This window comes from Oncorhynchus clarkii, chromosome 9 (assembly GCF_045791955.1).
Source record: "Oncorhynchus clarkii lewisi isolate Uvic-CL-2024 chromosome 9, UVic_Ocla_1.0, whole genome shotgun sequence".
NCBI classification, from domain to species: domain Eukaryota; kingdom Metazoa; phylum Chordata; class Actinopteri; order Salmoniformes; family Salmonidae; genus Oncorhynchus; species Oncorhynchus clarkii.
This window is the reverse complement of record NC_092155.1, coordinates 14885015-14901985: the sequence shown is the minus strand read 5'-3', so window position 1 is coordinate 14901985 and position 16971 is coordinate 14885015. Positions and strand designations below refer to the sequence as shown.

The following is a 16971-nucleotide window of genomic DNA, read 5'->3' as shown; positions in this document are numbered from 1 at the left end:
AATTCATAAAAAATCCTACAATGTGATTTTCTGGATTTTTTCCCCCTCATTTTGTCTGTCATTGTTGAAGTGTACCTACGATGAAAATTACAGGCCTCTCTAATCTTTTTAAGTGGGAGAACTTGCACAATTGGTGGCTGACTAAATACTTTTTTGCCCCATTGTGTGTGTGTATATGTATATACATATATATATATTAGTGCATTTAGAAAGTATTCAGATCCATTTTCCACATTTTGTTACGTTACAGCTTTATTCTAAAATGGTTGAAAATGTTTTTGTCCCTCATCAATCTACACACTATAGCCTTTCATGACAACCCACCCCTAGGAAATAGAAAATGTTGCAAATGTATTAAAGATAAAAACGCTTAAATATCACATTTCCATAAGTATTCAGACACTTACTCAATACTTTGTTGAAGCACTTTTGCAGCGATTACAGCCTTGAGTCTTCTTAATTACTACGCTACAAGCTTGGCACACCTGTATTTGGGGAGTTTCTCCCATTCTTCTCTACAGATCATCTCAAGCTCTGTCAGATTGGATGGGGAGCGTTGCCGCACAGCTATTTTCAGGTCTCTCTCTCTCTCTATGTTAGATTGGGTTCAAGTCCGGGCTCTGGCTGGGCCACTCAAGGACACGGAGAGACTTGTCCTGAAGCCACTCCTGCGTTATCATTGGCTGTGCGCTTAGGGTTGATGTCCCTTTGGAAGGTTAACCTTCGCCCCAGTCGGAGGTCATGAGCGCTCTGAAGCATGTTTTCATCAAAGATCTCTCTGTACTTTGCTCCGTTCATCTCTCCCTCAATCCTCCCAGTCCCTGCTGCTGAAACACAATATTGGTTTCATCAGACCAGAGAATCTTGTTTCTCATGATCTGAGAGCCATTAGGTGCCTTATGGCAAACTCCAATGAAACAGGATGCACCTGACCTCAATTGCGAGTCTCATAGCAATGAGTCTGAATACTTATGTAAAGGTATTTCTGTTCTTTATTTTTAATACATTTGCAAAAATGTCTAAACCTTTTTTGCTTTGACATTATGGGGTATTGTGTGTAGATTGATGAGAATTGTTTTTATATCATTTTTTTTTTTACATTTTAGATTAAGGCTGTAACGTAACAATATGTGGAAAAGGGGAAGGCGTCTGAGTACTTTCCGATTGCGCTGTAGACTCTTAGGGGTAGCTGTAGACTCTTAGGGGTAGCCCAAAGTGCCCTGGGTGTGAGTGCAAGACGTCAATATATTTTTACGATTTTAGGAGGGGCTCACATTTAATATTTGTTTCATGGTGATAACAATGGTATTTATTTTAGTGGTGTCCAGCTCCCCCTATCCCCCATGTCAGTTGAAGCTAGTTGAGAAAGACTGCAGCTATGACGAACAACTCTGAAAGACTACAATTCTTTATGCAGAAAATACCTTTATAGAACAAGAAGGCCTGCACACTGTTAAAGCTCCCAATTCAACGATTTATTGACAACGTGTTGATCCATAACGGATCTTTGTCAGGTCAAACAGAGTTCTCACATCCCAGAAAATAACTTCAAATGTAGTCTTGGCAGGAATTTTTTTATTTTTTTATTTTTTAATGGAATATTTCCTGTTCGTTAAAGTCTAGATTAAATATCTGAAAGAAGATGAATCTAACAGACATTGGTTTCATCCCAGGTCCTTGAATGTATCTATGAGGATGACAGTACTGTTCTCTAACTTGCACTTTAGCACCTATTTACATATTCAACTTACATTGTGAAAAAATATGAATATTTTCAACAATTTATTTTTGTCTTTGGTCCATGTCTTGTGAGATTTTGAAAAGTTTGAACACACTCAATCTGAAAATGTAGGTTTCACATGGGAATGTTTTGTGTTAGAGTTTAAAGTTTCACTTTCAGCAAAATAATGTCACTTAGCTCCTCCCTCTCATTCACCCTCCTCTCTTTATAAAGGGAATATAATACAGTACCGTTTGTGTATGTGTGTTTCGCTGTTGTCATTCTTGTGGTGCATTTTGAGAAGTGAGCCCAGACAGATCGTGCTATAGACATTTTTTATAGTTTTTTCTTCTTCACAAAACAGGTAAGCATATGTTTTTTTTGTTTTACTTTGGACTTATTTTGTTATTTTCGGGTTGTTGCTTTCCTAGAAAAAGTGAAAGAAACTGATGTTTTTCATCTTGAGGTTTTGGTTAATTGGCTGGAGATGTTGGGTTACATGTATATACAGTGAGTCACTCGACAGGGTGGAGACCAGTCTTATTATTGATGATGTAGGTACAAGCCTTTGCTTGCCGTGTAGTTCAGTTTTAGCTGCTTAAAATGTTGTGCGTGTACTTTCATTTTCTACATATTTACTTGTGTGTTTACAGTATTTTCACTGTAATTGAGCTGAAGTCATTTCTTATGAACCTCATCAATACTGTGCTAAAGTATATGGGCTAAAGGTACTAAAATCATATGATTATTCAAGAGCCATAATAATTGAATAATAACATATCTTCCCCCATAGAGATGTCATCATTGAATGTTGACAGCAGCCTTCTACCAGAAGAGCAGTTAATGTGCTCTATCTGCCTGAATGTGTTCACTGATCCAGTTACCACTCCTTGTGGCCACACCTTCTGCAAAGCCTGTATTAGTGGACACTGGGATAACAGTGAGATATGCCAGTGTCTAAAATGTCCGAAACGATTCTATGTGAGACCAGAGGTCTCCACCAACTCTGTGATAGAGGAGATCTCAGTGCATATCAAGAGAAGAAAACTTGATGTACCAGAATGCTTAGCTGCTCCTTGGGAGGTGGCTTGTGATGTTTGTTCCACAATAAAGCTCAAGGCCCTGAAGTCCTGCCTGGTGTGTCTGACTTCTTACTGTGAGATTCACCTGGAGCCTCATCAGAGAGTGGTGAATCTGATGAGACACAAGCTGATCGACCCTGTGGAGAACCTGGAGGACAGGATGTGTAAGAAGCACGAAAGAGGCCTGGAGCTGTTCTGTAGGACTGATCAGACATGTGTGTGTGTTTTGTGTACTGAGACTGACCACAAGTGTCACAATACTGTACCCATTGAAGAGGAGGGAGTCAAACAAAAGGTAAGACCTTTTAATTCAATTTTTTTCTATCATTCTTTTTCGACGACATCTTAATTTCCTTCATGCATACTTGATATGATTTTCCACAGGCTGAGCTTGTGTCCACTAAGGCAGAGGTGCAGAAAATGATTCAGGACAGACATGCAAAGCTGGAGGAGATCAAACGCTCAGTGGTGCTCAGCAAAGTAAGTTCTGACAAAAATAGAAGATGTAACATTACCACACTGGATTGCCATAATGTTTATTTAGCCAGTGGGAAAATGTGTGTACATTTTTTTTAAACCAAAATGAATATTATTCAATCAATTGATCAGAAGGCAGGTATCTTCTGTATTCAAGCAGTTTATAGTAGAGTATTAACCAAATATTCTGCTTTTGAATGAATTAACTCTACATGCAATTTTTTTTTCATTAGAAAAGTACTGAGAAAGAAGTGGAGGACAGTGAAAAGCTTTTCACTGAACTGTTACAGTCTATAAAAAAAAGGAGAACTAAGCTTGTCAAGGTAATAGAGGAGAGGCAAAAAGCAGCGGAGAGGAGAGCTGAAGGGCTCACCCAACAGTTGGAGCAGGAAATCACTGAGCTACAGAAGAGAATCACTGAGCTGGAGCAGCTCTCACACACTGAGGACCACCTCCACCTCCTACAGGTCAGTGTCCCTCTCTGTCATCAATAGGTTAGGGTTAATCTATATCCTCAATATACTGTAAATGCATGAAGTGAAAACTCGCTGAACTCCTGAGATAATTAATACATTTTGGGGAGTTGTAGAGTTTGCCGTCCCTTCGCACTCCTCCGTCTACTAAGAAATGGTCAAGGGTGAGTGTTCACACTGATCTGTGTGTGGGGACTTTGAGAAGAGCCTTGTCTCAAATTGAGGAAAACATAAGAGGAGAACTAAAAGTTCTTACAGAAATAGGTAAGATTCATTTTGACCAATCGTTTTTAAAGAAGCATTTAAAAAAATCTGTCCTATTGTATTCTGTCTGTATTGTTTAATGATGTGCTGTCTATTTTCTTACAGAACTCACAAGAATGCGAGAGTTCAAAGGTGACATGAATTGTAATTTCTTTGAGAATGATAACGAAGTTAATGGTCATTAAGAACCATGATATGGCTCATAATTGTGATGTATGTTTTGTAAATGTTATCTAAATGATATATTGGCCCATATCGCTGCTCCTCAGATGAAGTCACTCTGGACCCCAACACTGCAAATCGTTGGCTACAGCTCTCTGAAGACGGAACGCGAATAAAGTACGCCAAAACAGCCCAGAGGGTGTCTGACAATCCAAAGAGGTTTGACTACTACTCAGCGGTCTTAGGAGAGAAGGGCTTCAACTCTGGACGCCATTACTGGGAGGTCCAGGTGGGCGTGAGTGGGAGGTGGGAGGTCGGCATTGCCATGAGGGCCGTCAACCGTAAGAAGGCGGTGAAAAAGAATCCCAAACATGGCTTCTTTCTTCTGTCAAAGAGCGGATACTTGGGGTATGAGGCTGGTTCTTCACCCTCTACCACCCTCAATCTGAACCCCATACCGAGAAGAGTCGGTGTGTATGTTGATTACGAGAAAGGGCAGGTGTCTTTTTATGATGTGCTGGCAAACTTACACCTCTACTCATTCCTTGGCCTGTCCTTCACCGGGAAACTTTACCCTTACTTTTACCTCTACAGCATGAAAAAGAAGTCTGAGTCGCTGGTCATTTACATCGATTGGACAAAGGTGTACGAAGACCATTTGAGGAGACTCGCTAATACCGCAAAGTGAAGATACTCACCATAAAAGGCTAGATACTATTACTCAATAGTACTCAATATTACACAAAATTCAATTACTTGTCACACCTCACTAGTTTCCTCTGATGTAGTATAAAACTCTATCATGTTTATATAGCATGTTTCCTCATAAACAACAGTAAAAGTTATAAAATGAAGGAATACATAGTTGTTATGTTGTCATCAAATATGTGTGTGAAATTCTGCTGTATTTACATGTTTCAAACGTTGTTGTATGCATAAGATTTGCAAGAGAGGAAAGTACAATTGATGACATTGAACAAGGAAAGAACAACTCGAACAGCGTGAACTATTATTTGCACCCAGGCCTGCTGTGGCCGTGACTTGATTGTATCTCTGATTATTACATTATTATTCTCTGCCTTGCCATTTAACATTAAATGCCTATTTGCATAATCTACCTACTCTCTCAGATGTGTATTGCATACTATGGAAAAACATGTACATAGATTTTCAACAATATATGTATGTTTATCTATTCTCCATGTCGTGTAAGATTTTTATCATAAAGTAGGAAAAACCTACACCTCAAGTTTAAAATTTGGCCATCACTGTCACGACTTCTACCGAAGTCAGTAACTCTCCTTGTTCTGGCGGTGTTCGGCGGTCGACGTCACTGATCTTCTAGCCATCACTGATCCATTTTTCATTTTCCATTGGTTTTGTCTTGTCTTCCTTCACACCTGGTTCCAATTCCATCAATTACAGATTGTGTATTTAACCGTCTGTTTCCCATCATGTCCTTGTCGGAGATTGTTTGTTTGAATGTTTGTGTATTACGTATTGCGCGATGGGTTTTTGTACCCACTTTTATACCAAACTCCATTTATACCAAATTTGATTCTCCTGCGCCTGACTTCCCTGCCGCCTACACACTCGTTGTTACAGAATCTCCGACCACCTTGTGAGTCAGCAGGAGAAGGTACCCCGGGCCATGGAGGTGGGGGAGCACGTCCAAGATCATGCGGTAAAGCTTTACCATCTGGCTGCCACGATGGATCACGTTGTCCAGATTATGGACCGCTGGGAGAGACAGGGAGTTCTCCCAGCGCCTCTACCAGCACAACCAGGGTCTCTCTTGAGAGCCCCTTTCCCGCCTAAACCCAGTGGGATCCATCTCTCCATGCCACAGGAGTACGATGGGAGTGCTGCCTACTGTCAGGGTTTCCTCCTCCAACTAAACCTCTATCTGGTCATGGTCCACCCAGCTCCATCAGACCGTGAGAAGGTGTCCGCCCTTGTCTCATGCCTCACCGGGAAAGCCCGGAGAGGGAGATGCACTGTTGGGCCATTTTGAGGAGTTCACCCGTCGCTCTGCCCTTGGGTGGGGGGTCGAAGATTACCCTCAAAATGAACTCCTCAAAATGGTCCAACACAGCATCTCCCTCTCTCCACACGGCGTTGGCCGTAGAGAGCGCCTCTACCATCTGAGACAGGAGACGAGGAGCACACAGGAGTTTGCCCTGGAGTTTAGGACCCCTTCCGGTGCGGGATGGAACAACAGGGCCCTGATCGACCACTACCACTGCAGTCTGCGCGAGGACGTCCGTTGGGAGCTGGCCTGCAGATACACCACCCTCACTTTCGACCAGCTGGTGGACCTGTCCATCCGGCTGGACAACCTGCTGGCTACTCGCGGACATCCAGATCGGGGTCTGGTGGTTCCATCCTCCCGCACCCACTCTCCAATACCCATGGAGCTAGGAGGGGCGGTGCGCAGGGAGATTAGAGAGGTTTTCCGCTCATGCACCATCTGTGGCCGCAGAGGTCACACTGCTGGTCGATGCCGGGTTGGTTCCTCTGGGAATCGAGTCAGCAGGCAGAGCACTCTGGCGTCACCCCAGGTGAGCTGGCACCATTCTCAGAGTCAACAGAGTCCTCTGTTGCACATATGTTTGTTTCTGTCACTTTTCCTGAGTTTTCTCTGCATTCCCAGCAAAAGGCACTCGTCGATTCAGGTAGTTTAGGGACCCCCATTGTTCCCGTAGATGTGCCCTTTCCCGTTCACGGAAAGTCGACCATTAGGGTCAGGGTTAATTAGGGAGGTCAACGCTCCTTTGGGTATGGTGACGCAGGGGGATTACACAGAAAAAAATACTAATTTCCTTATTGACTCTTCTGCGTTTCCCGTGGTGGTTGGCTTGTCATAACCCCACTGTTTCTTGGCCACACCCCCCTCTCACGGGGTGGTTGCGAGAGTGCTCAGGGAGGTGTTTAAGGGTTTCCGTTGGTGCTACTACGGTGGAGAGTCCAGACCAGGTCTCCACCATGCGCATCCCCCTGAAAATGCCGATTTGGCTCTGCACTTCCCAGGAGTCGGGTGTATCCCCTCTCACAGGCGGAGACGGAGGCCATGGAAACATATGTCTCCGAATTCCTGCGTCAGGGGTACATTCGGTCCTTCACTTCACCCAACTCCCTGAGTTTATTTTTTGTGAAGAAGAAGGCGGGAGGTCTGCGTCAGTGTATTGACTACCGGGGTATAAATCAGATCACGGTGAGGTATATTTACCCGCTACCGCTCATAGCCACAGCGATAGTCAATGCACAGGGTGCGCTTCTTCACCAAACTAGATCTCAAGAGCGTTTACTATCTGGTGCGTATCCGAGAGGGAGACGGCTTTCAGTACCACCTCTGGGCACTATGAGTACCTCGTCATGCCGTACCGGTTGATGAATGCTCCATCAGTCTTTCAAGCTTTTGTAGGCGAGATTTTCAGGGACCTGCACAGGCAGGGTGTAGTGGTGTATATTGATGACATTTTGATATACTCCGCTACACGCGCCGAGCATGTGTCCCTGGTGTGCAAAGTGCTTGGTCACCTGTTGGAACATGACCTGTACATCAAGGCTGAGAATACCTGTTTTTCCAACAGTCCGTCTCCTTCCTAGGGTATCGCATTTCCACGTCAGGGGTGGAGATGGAGAGTGACCGCATTGCAGCCGTGCGTAATTGGCCAACTCCCACCATGGTAAAGGAGGTGCAGCGATATGTAGAGTTTTTCAACTACTACCGGAGGTTTATCCCGGGTTTTGGTCAGGTTGCGGCTCCCATTACTTCACTGCTGAAGGGGGCCCGTTGCGCTTGCAGTGAACAGCTGAGGCGGACAGGGCTTTCAGTCACCTGAGGGTTTTGTTTACCTCGGCTCCCATGCTGGCCCATCCGGATCCCTTGTTGGCGTTCATAGTGGAGGTGGATGCGTCCGAGGCTGGGATAGGATCTGTGCTCTCTCAGTGCTCTGGTACGCCACCGAAGCTCCGCCCATGTGTCTTCTCGAAGAAGCTCAGCCCGGTGGAGCAAAACTATGACATGGGGGACCGGGAGCTGTTGGCTGTCGTTAAGGCCCTGAAGGTGTGGAGACATTGGCTTGAGGGTGCTAGACACCATTTTCTCATCTGGACTGACCACCGCAATCTGGAGTACATCCGGGCGGCGAGGAGACTGAACCCTCGCCAGGCAAGGTGGGCCATGTTTTTCACCCATTTTGTGTTTACCCTTTCTTACAAGCCAGGCTCCCAGAACATTAAGGCATACGCATTGTCCCGGATGTATGACACAGAAGAACGGCCCATGGATCCCACTCCCATACTCCCTGCCTCTTGTTTGGTGGCACACGTCGGTGGATTTCCTAACCGATCTTCCACCTTCACAGAGTAACACCACGATCCTGGTCGTTGTGGATCGTTTTTCTAAGTCCTGTTGTCTCCTCCCTTTGCCCGGTCTCCCTACGGCTCTACAAACGTCTTCCGGCATTACGGGGTGCCTGAGGATATAGTGTCTGATCGGGGTCCCCAGTTTACGTCAAGGGTCTGGAAGGCGTTCATGGAAAGTCTGGGAGTCTCGGTCAGCCTTACCTCAGGCTTTCACCGGGGGACAGGGTCTGGCTCTCGACCCGAAACCTGCCCCTCCGCCTGCCCTGTCGGAAACTGGGTCTGCGGTTTGTGGGGCCATTTACAGTCCTGAGGAGAGTGAACGAGGTATGTTACAGGTTACAACTTCTCCCCGATTACCGCATTAACCCCTCGTTCCATGTGTCTCTCCTCAGGCCGGTGGTGGCTGGCCCGCTCCAGGAGTCTGAGGTGCAGGAGGTTCCTCTGCCCCCTCTGGACATCGAGGGGCCCCCGGCATACTCCGTTCATTCCATACTGGATTCGAGAAGCGGGCGAGGGGCCTTCAGTACCTCGTGGACTGGGAGGGGTATGGTCCGGAGGAGAGCTGCTGGGTTCCGGTGGAGGACGTGTTGGATCCTTCCATGCTGCGAGATTTCCACCGTCTCCATCTGGTTCGCCCTGCGCCTCGCCCTCCGGGTTGTCCCCGAGGTCAGTGCCGACGCGCTGCTGGAGCTACACGTCAGGGGGCAGTACTGTCATGACTTCCGCCGAATTCGGTCCCTCTCTTCGGGCGGTGTTTGGCGGTCGACGTCACCAATCTTCTAGCCATCCCTGACCCATTTTTAATTTTCCATTGGTCTTGTCTTGTCTTCCTTCACACCTGGTTCCAATCCCATCAATTACATGTTGTGTATTTAACCCTCTGTTTCCCATCATGTCCTTGTCAGAGATTGTTTGTTTGTATGTTCGTGTATTATGTATTGGTGCGCGACAGGTTTTTGTACCCACTTTTATTTATGTTGTATTTTGGTTTTTGGAGTTTTGTTAAGTTTATTAAACGACTCCATTTATACCAAGTTCAATTCTCCTGCACCTGACTTCCCTGTCACCTACACACACGTTGTTACAGTCACATGTGAATGTTTCCAGTGAGAGTTTTAAGTTTCATTTTCAGTGAAATTATGAAATGTAGCTCCTCCTTTTCAAATGCTCAGCCTTCTCCCTTCTAAAAGGAACAGCATTTATCTTCTTGGAGTACTGTATGTGTGTGTGATAGTTTTCTTTCCTGTCCTGATGATTCCTGTCTGTGTTTGAAAAGTATGCCGCGACAAATCTAGCTAAAAAAAGACAAAACAGGTAGTAGCTTTTTTTTCTTACTTTTTACGGTTGTTCAGTGAAGTGAAAGAAAGTGATGTTCAACTTTAGGTTTCAATTAATTGGCAAGAGGTGTTGGGTTACATGTACGTACGTACGGTGAGTCACTCTCAACAGGATGGAGAACAGTCTTATTAATGATGATATAGGTACAAGCCTTTGCTTGCAGTGTAGCTCAGTTCCATCTGCTTAAAATGTTGTGCATGTGCTTTTTTTATACATATTTCTACATGTGTATTTCTACAGCATTTTTTACAGAATTTGTGTTGAAGTAATTTCTTATCAACCTAAAGTAAGCAAATGGACTAAATGTATATGGACTCAAAGTATATGCATGATTCAAGAGCCATAATAATTGAATAATAACATATCTTCCCCCATAGAGATGTCATCATTGAATGTTGACAGCAGCCTTCTACCAGAAGAGCATTTCCTGTGCTCTATCTGCCTGAATGTGTTCACTGATCCAGTTGCCACTCCTTGTGGCCACACCTTCTGCAAAGCCTGTATTAGTGGACACTGGGATAACAGTGAGATATTATGCCACTGTCCAAAATGTCAGAAACGATTCTATGTGAGACCAGAGGTCTCCACCAACTCTGTGATAGAGGAGATCTCAGTGCATATCAAGAGAAGAAGACTTAATGTACCAGAATGCTTAGCTGCTCCTGGGGAGGTTGCTTGTGATGTTTGTTCTACAAGAAAGCTCAAGGCCCTGAAGTCCTGCCTGGTGTGTCTCACCTCTTACTGTGAGACTCACCTGGAGCATCATCAGAGAGTGGTGAATCTGAAGAGACACAAGCTGATCGACCCAGTGGAGAACCTGGAGGACAGGATGTGCAAGAAGCATGATAGGCTGCTGGAGCTGTTCTGTAGGAGCGACCAGACATGTGTGTGTCAGTTTTGTACTGAGACAGACCACAAGTCTCACGATACTGTGCCCATTGAAGACATGGGAGCACACCAGAAGGTAAGATTTGTTGAAACCACACAATTAACATGTATTTTTCTGCAAAAACAGAATTGATTTATTTCAATATTGTCTGTCTATAGGGTGAGCTTGCAGCCGTTAAAGCAGAGGTTGAAAAGATGGTCCAGGTCAGACAGAAAAAGGTGGATGAAATCAAACACTCTGTGGAGCTCAGTAGGGTAAGTCTTTAGAAATGTCGTAATAAAAAATATCACCAATACACAATGTCAATATAATCAATGGGAAAATGGGTATAACAATTCAATCAGTTAATAAATAGTGTGTAAACATCTTTCCATTACATCAGAAAAGTACAAACAAAGATATTGAGGACAGTGAGAATCTCTTCACCAATCTGTCGCGTTCGGTTGAAGAAAGACGAACCAATCTAAAGCAGGTGATGGAGGCGATGCAAACAGCAGCAGAGAAAAGGGCTGAAGGGCTCGTCAATGACCTGGAGCAGGAAATCACTGAGTTACAGAGGAGAAGCACTGAGCTGGAGCAGCTCTCACACACTGAGGACCACCTCCACTTCCTACAGGCCAGTTTCACTCTCAGTGGTTGATGTCAATGTGTCAGAAGATTACTATACTGTATATAACTTAATGTTGTTGGCTTTCTGATCTCCTTCACTGCAGACTTACCTGACCCTATGTGCCCCTCCATCCACCAAGGACTTTTCTGAGATCAGTGTGTACTCAGATCTGTGTGTTGGCACAGTGAGGAGAGCCGTGTCCAATCTGGTGGAGATATTCAAGAGAGAATTGAAAACACTAACAGACATGGGTAAGCTTATGTTAAATTATAAAAAATATATTTCTGAATGTAAATATAGTGGAGGATAGTAGTAGTGGATAATTTTCATATTTTTTCAGAACTGAAGAGAATGAGGGGGTTTAAAGGTAAGATGCTAAATTCTTCAACTACAAGCAGTATGAAACTTAAATCAGAGCAGTAATTGCCATTAACAATGAATACAGTGCTATGATGAAGTATTTTCCCTCTATCAAATTTTCTCGACTCGTGCATATTTTTGACACTGAATGTTATGAGATCTTCAACCAAAGTCTAATATTAGATAAAGGGAACCTGAATGAACAAATAACACAACAATGACATACTTATTTCATTTATTTCATTAACAAAGTTATAAAACACCCAATGCCCGTGTGAAAAATAAATTGCCCCCTTACACTCTAACTGGTTGTGCCACCTTTAGCTGCAATGACTCCAACCAAATGCTTCCTGTAGTTGTTGATCAGTCTCCCACATCACTGTGGAGGAATTGTGGCCCACTCTTCCATGCAGAAATGCTTTAACTCATTTGTGGGTTTTCAAGCATGAATTGCTCAGTTCAAGTCCTGCCACAACATCTCAATTGGGGTTAGGTCATGATTTCTGCTCTGTATCAGATAATTCAACAAGAGAATATTAGACCATCCGTCTGTGAGCTGAAGCTGAAGCACAGCTGGTTCATGCAGCAAGACCATTTTCCAAAGCACACAATCAAGTCTACATAACATTGTTGGATTTAGGGGGCGCTATTTACATTTTTGGATGAAAAACGTTCCCGTTTTAAACAAGATATTTTATCACGAAAAGATGCTTGACTATGCATATAATTGAAAGCTTTGGAAAGAAGACACTCTGACGTTTCCAAAACTGCAAAGATATTGTCTGTGAATGCCACAGAACTGATGTTACAGGCGAAACCCAGATAAAAATCCAACCAGGAAGTGCCGCATTTTTTGAAACCGCCTCAAGCCAATGACTCCTTATATGGCTGTGAATGAGCTATGAATGAGCTTAAGTTTTCCACGTTTTCCCCATTGTGACGTCTTTTTAGGCATTTCCATTGAAGAATGGCTGTAAGGGACCATATATGGCATGTGGTCACATGGTGTCTCCCGCAGAAAACCTTGCGTAAAATACTGAGGTAGCCATTTTTCCAATCGCTTCTTATAAGAAACCAACTGCCTCGACGGATATATTATTGAATATATTTGTTAAAAACATCTTGAGGTGGTAAACAAGGCTGCTTTAAAGTGCTCTTTCACAAGTTCTCAGTTTAGGATTGTCCGGGATCAATTCACTTACTTGGGAGTAAAAGTGACAAGGAAATATTCAAATTTGTTCCAGGAAAACTTTTTTGCTCTAGCAGACAGATTGAAACAATCTTTTACTTTTTGGAATTCGCTACCCCTTTCTCTTATCGGAAGGGTTAATGTCATTAAATGAATGTGTTGCCCAAATTTCTATATTTATTTCAATGTTTACCCATTTTTATTCCAAAATCTTTTTTTATTTCACTGGATCAAACATTCATGCATTTTATTTGGGATGGCAAGGTACCACGGATTGGTAGAAAACATTTACAGAAGCCTAGGTCATTGGGGGGTTTAGCTCTACCAAATTTTCAGACATACTACTGGGCTGCAAATTTTAGAGCCGTTCTGTACTGGCTGCAGACTGATCCTACTGGCCCTAGACCACTCTGGGTCCAGATGGAGTCTGAATCGTGTAAACCTGCAGCACTTTCCTCTGTGCTGTGCTCGTCTCTCCCAGTGTCCCTAGGCAAAAGGTGTGCCAACCCAATTGTAAAGCAGTCTCTTAAAATTTGGAATCAGTTCCGTTTAGCCTTTAACATCCGAGGCTTTTCTCTATCAGGCCCAATCATTCAGAACATTTTATTTCCTCCATCTTTGAATGATGGGGCTTTTGGCATTTGGCACTCACTAGGCCTTTCCTCGCTAGCCCAATTATTCTTTGATGGTACATTTGCCTCTTTTTCTCAGCTGCAGGAAAAGTTCAATCTCCCCCAATCCCACTTTTTCCGGACTAGAAACTTTGTCAGGGCTAATACACCTGGATTTCCCAATAGGCCTGCGAATACAGCTATAGAGAGCATCTTGGAGCTGAACAAGCTTCCTAGGGGCGCTATTTCAGATGTATATGCAATCATTCATGACTTACAGAACCCTTCTTTGGTGCCTTTAAAGACTCGATGGGAAAAGGATTTGGGGGAGGAACTTGGGGAAGACGCCTGGGAATCTGTGCTGCACAGGGTGCACTCGTCCTCTTTTAGCACTAGACACAGCCTCATTCAATTCAAGGTGGTTCACCGTATCCACTGGTCGGGGGCCAAACTTGGAAGAATATTCTCTGATTTTGATCCTACCTGTGTCAGATGTAAGGTGGAACCAGCCACACTGTTGCATATGTTTTGGGGCTGTCATAAACTGTCAGGTTTCTGGGAATTAATATTTAAATGTTTCTCTGATATATATGACACTGTTATAGATCCGTCTCCCCTTACAGCCCTTTTTGGAGTACTGCCCATGGGTACCCCCCTATCAAGAATCCAGTCGGACACTGTTGCTTATACAACTCTTTTAGCTAGACGGCTAATACTACAGAACTGGAAGATGGCAGCTCCCCCATCTTATAAATATTGGGTGAGGGATGTGTTGTGCTCTCTGAAACTAGAAAAAATTAAATTCAATTCACGTGGGAACCCCAAACTGTTTGATGAGGCTTGGTCTCCATTCCGGTCTTACTTTAAACAGTCCATCCTCTGATGGCATTCCAATTAATACTAAAATAAGTCTGTGACTTAAGGGTTGGGGGAGTCTCTCTCTGTGTTTTTGCTGGGGGGGGGGATTAAGATCCATGTGCTTATTGATTGTGGTCCGCAGATGCCTTGTTCATCTTGCCCAGGCAGAGACTGAAGTGTGAGCTTGTTTTTCCCAGTTATTTTTACATTTTGTTCACCCCTACATGAATAATCATTTTATTTTTTTTATTTTAAAGCATTGTAAACTTTTTTTTTGTCCAGTGGATGGTCGGTCTGTGGCCATGACTCTCTGTGAGTGGTTGCATTTCTCCACCCTTATCCCTTGACTGTTTACAGGAACAATGGTTTGATGTTTGCCCTGTCCCTGTACTATAGATTGCCCTTTAACCTCTGTAGCCTTCTGCCCGGTGTGTTTAACTTGTCTAAAGTATGGTATCTTTAAAGCTATTTTTTTATTTGTATTTTTATTTGTATTTATTTATTTTTTTTCTAGTTGAGTATATTATTTATATTGCTTTGTCTTGTCTGTATGTGTGTATGTATGTGAGTTAAGAAAAATTTTTAAAAAAACATCTTGAGGATGGATCCTAAACAACGTTTGCCGTGTTTCTGTCGATATTATGTAGCTAATTTTGAAAAAAGTTTGGCGTTATAGTTGTAGCATTTTTCGGTCGATTTCTCAGCCAAGCATGGTGAAGAAACGGGAGCTTTTTCGCCTACAAAAATAATATTTTTAGAAAAAATGAATATTTGCTATCTAACTGGGAGTCTGCAGAGTGAAAGCATCCGAAGTTCTTCAAAGGTAAATGATTTAATTTGGTTGCTTTTCTTATTTTTGTGAAAATGTTGCCTGCTGCCAGCAGAGCCTAGCATAGCATTATGCCATGATAAACTTACACTTGCTTGTCTAGTGTTGGCTGTAACGCATATTTTGAAAATCTGAGATGACAGTGTTGTTAACAAAAGGCTAAGCTTGTGTTTGAATATATTTATTTCATTTAATTTGCGATTTTCATGAATAGGAAAAGTTTAAAGGAGTATTTATGTCCGTTGCGTTATGCTAATGCATTTGAGGCTATGATTACGCTCCCGGATACGGGATTACTCGTCGCAACTCGTTAAAACGCAAACAATTTGAAGTTTTGGAATGGCCTAAACTATAAAGTCCAGCCCTAATCCCAATTGAGATGCTGTGGCAGGACTTGAAACAAGCAGTTCATTATTGAAAACCCGCAAATATCACTGAGTTAAAGCAGTTCTGCATGGAAGAGTGGTCCAAAATTCTTACACAGCAATGTGAGATACTGATCAACAATGACAGGAAGCATTTGGTTGCAGTCATTGCAGTGGTGACACAACCAGTTATTGAGAGTAAGGGGGCAAATATTTTTTCACACAGGGGAATTCGGTGTTGCTTAACTTTGTTATTTGTAAACTCAGGTTCCCTTTATCTAATATTAGGTTTATGTTGAAGAACTGAAAACATTCAGTATCACAAATGTGCAAAAATAGAGAAAATTAGAAAGGCAAAAACTTTTTTTGCAGCACTATATATTTCAATAAGGTTGCTATCAATTTTCTGTTGCACAGAGGACGTCACCCTGGACTCGAACACAGCAAGTCGTTGGATATGCCTGTTTGATGGTGGCAAACGCATCAAAGACTCTAAAACACCCCAGTTCATAGCTGACAACCCAGAGAGGTTCGACATCTACCCCATGGTTTTAGGAGAGAAAGGCTTCAACTCTGAACGCCATTACTGGGAGGTTCAGGTGGGCCTAAGAAATGACTGGGATGTAGGCGTTGCCAAGGAAACAGTAAACAGGAAGGAAAAGGTCCAAATTAACTCAGCGCATGGGTTCTTTGCACTGGGAAAAGATGGATTTGATTATAAGGTTCATTCCTCCCCCCTTCAGAATCTTTATCTGAACCCCAGGCCTAGAAGAATTGGGATTTATGTGGACTATGATAGGGGTCAGGTCTCCTTCTACGACGTGGATGAAAAATCTCACATCTACTCTTTCACAAACCAGTCTTTCACTGAGAAACTCTACCCTTACTTTTACGTGTATAGCAAGGCCAAAAAGTCAGAGGCATTAGTCATTTCCTGCATGGAGGACCCAAGAGCACGCTACCTGTCACTCCTGCAAGCCGTCTCTAAAGCTAAAGAGTAACCATATTAATTGTATGGCTCTAGCACTCTAGAAATCAGGTTTTATAGTTTCCCTTCCAGTCATTCTAATGCATCATAATGTGGTTCACTTTCTATAAATTCTATAAATATTGTATCTTTATTTATCTAATGTATCTTTATTGACAGTGTCAAAACTATTTGATAGACATTTTGCATATTGTACAACAATAATTTAATATTGTTGACACTGTTACCTTTCTGTATCAATGGCTGTTTAGTTTGTATGTACACTATGAGTGTATAATGTTATAAATCAAGACAAAATAAAAACAATTCTAATCTACATTTTGGATTGCGCCTTCTTCACCACATTGTCATTGTGGGTGAACCTTTTCAGATTGTCATTGATGTG

The 16971-nt window shown here is 43.0% G+C and overlaps 1 protein-coding gene across 1 annotated transcript; it reads left to right on the top strand.

The window, feature by feature from the left end:
- The first annotated feature begins 1986 nt into the window (after nucleotides 1–1986).
- On the top strand, nucleotides 1987–16669 carry LOC139417464 (uncharacterized). The gene is made up of 20 exons (XM_071166749.1): nucleotides 1987–2084; nucleotides 2514–3097; nucleotides 3187–3282; nucleotides 3513–3746; nucleotides 3869–4016; nucleotides 4122–4148; nucleotides 4286–4862; nucleotides 5784–5862; nucleotides 6104–6739; nucleotides 7234–7392; nucleotides 7772–7931; nucleotides 8084–8247; nucleotides 8404–8511; nucleotides 8967–9256; nucleotides 10584–10851; nucleotides 10935–11030; nucleotides 11159–11392; nucleotides 11490–11637; nucleotides 11727–11753; nucleotides 16016–16669. The coding sequence occupies exons 2-20, from the start codon at nucleotides 2516–2518 to the stop codon at nucleotides 16597–16599; spliced, it is 4617 nt and encodes a 1538-aa protein (XP_071022850.1). The 5' UTR covers nucleotides 1987–2084; nucleotides 2514–2515; the 3' UTR covers nucleotides 16600–16669.
- The last annotated feature ends 302 nt before the right edge of the window (nucleotides 16670–16971 follow it).

Excerpts from the sequence above, each read along its gene's own strand:
- LOC139417464 (XM_071166749.1), top strand. The coding sequence starts at position 2,516 with ATGTCATCATTGAATGTTGACAGCAGCCTTCTACCAGAAGAGCAGTTA. Across the intron at positions 3,747-3,868 it reads ACCACCTCCACCTCCTACAG|AGTTTGCCGTCCCTTCGCAC; the intron begins GTCAGTGTCCCT and ends GGGGAGTTGTAG. Across the intron at positions 5,863-6,103 it reads AGCACGTCCAAGATCATGCG|CTCCATCAGACCGTGAGAAG; the intron begins GTAAAGCTTTAC and ends TGGTCCACCCAG.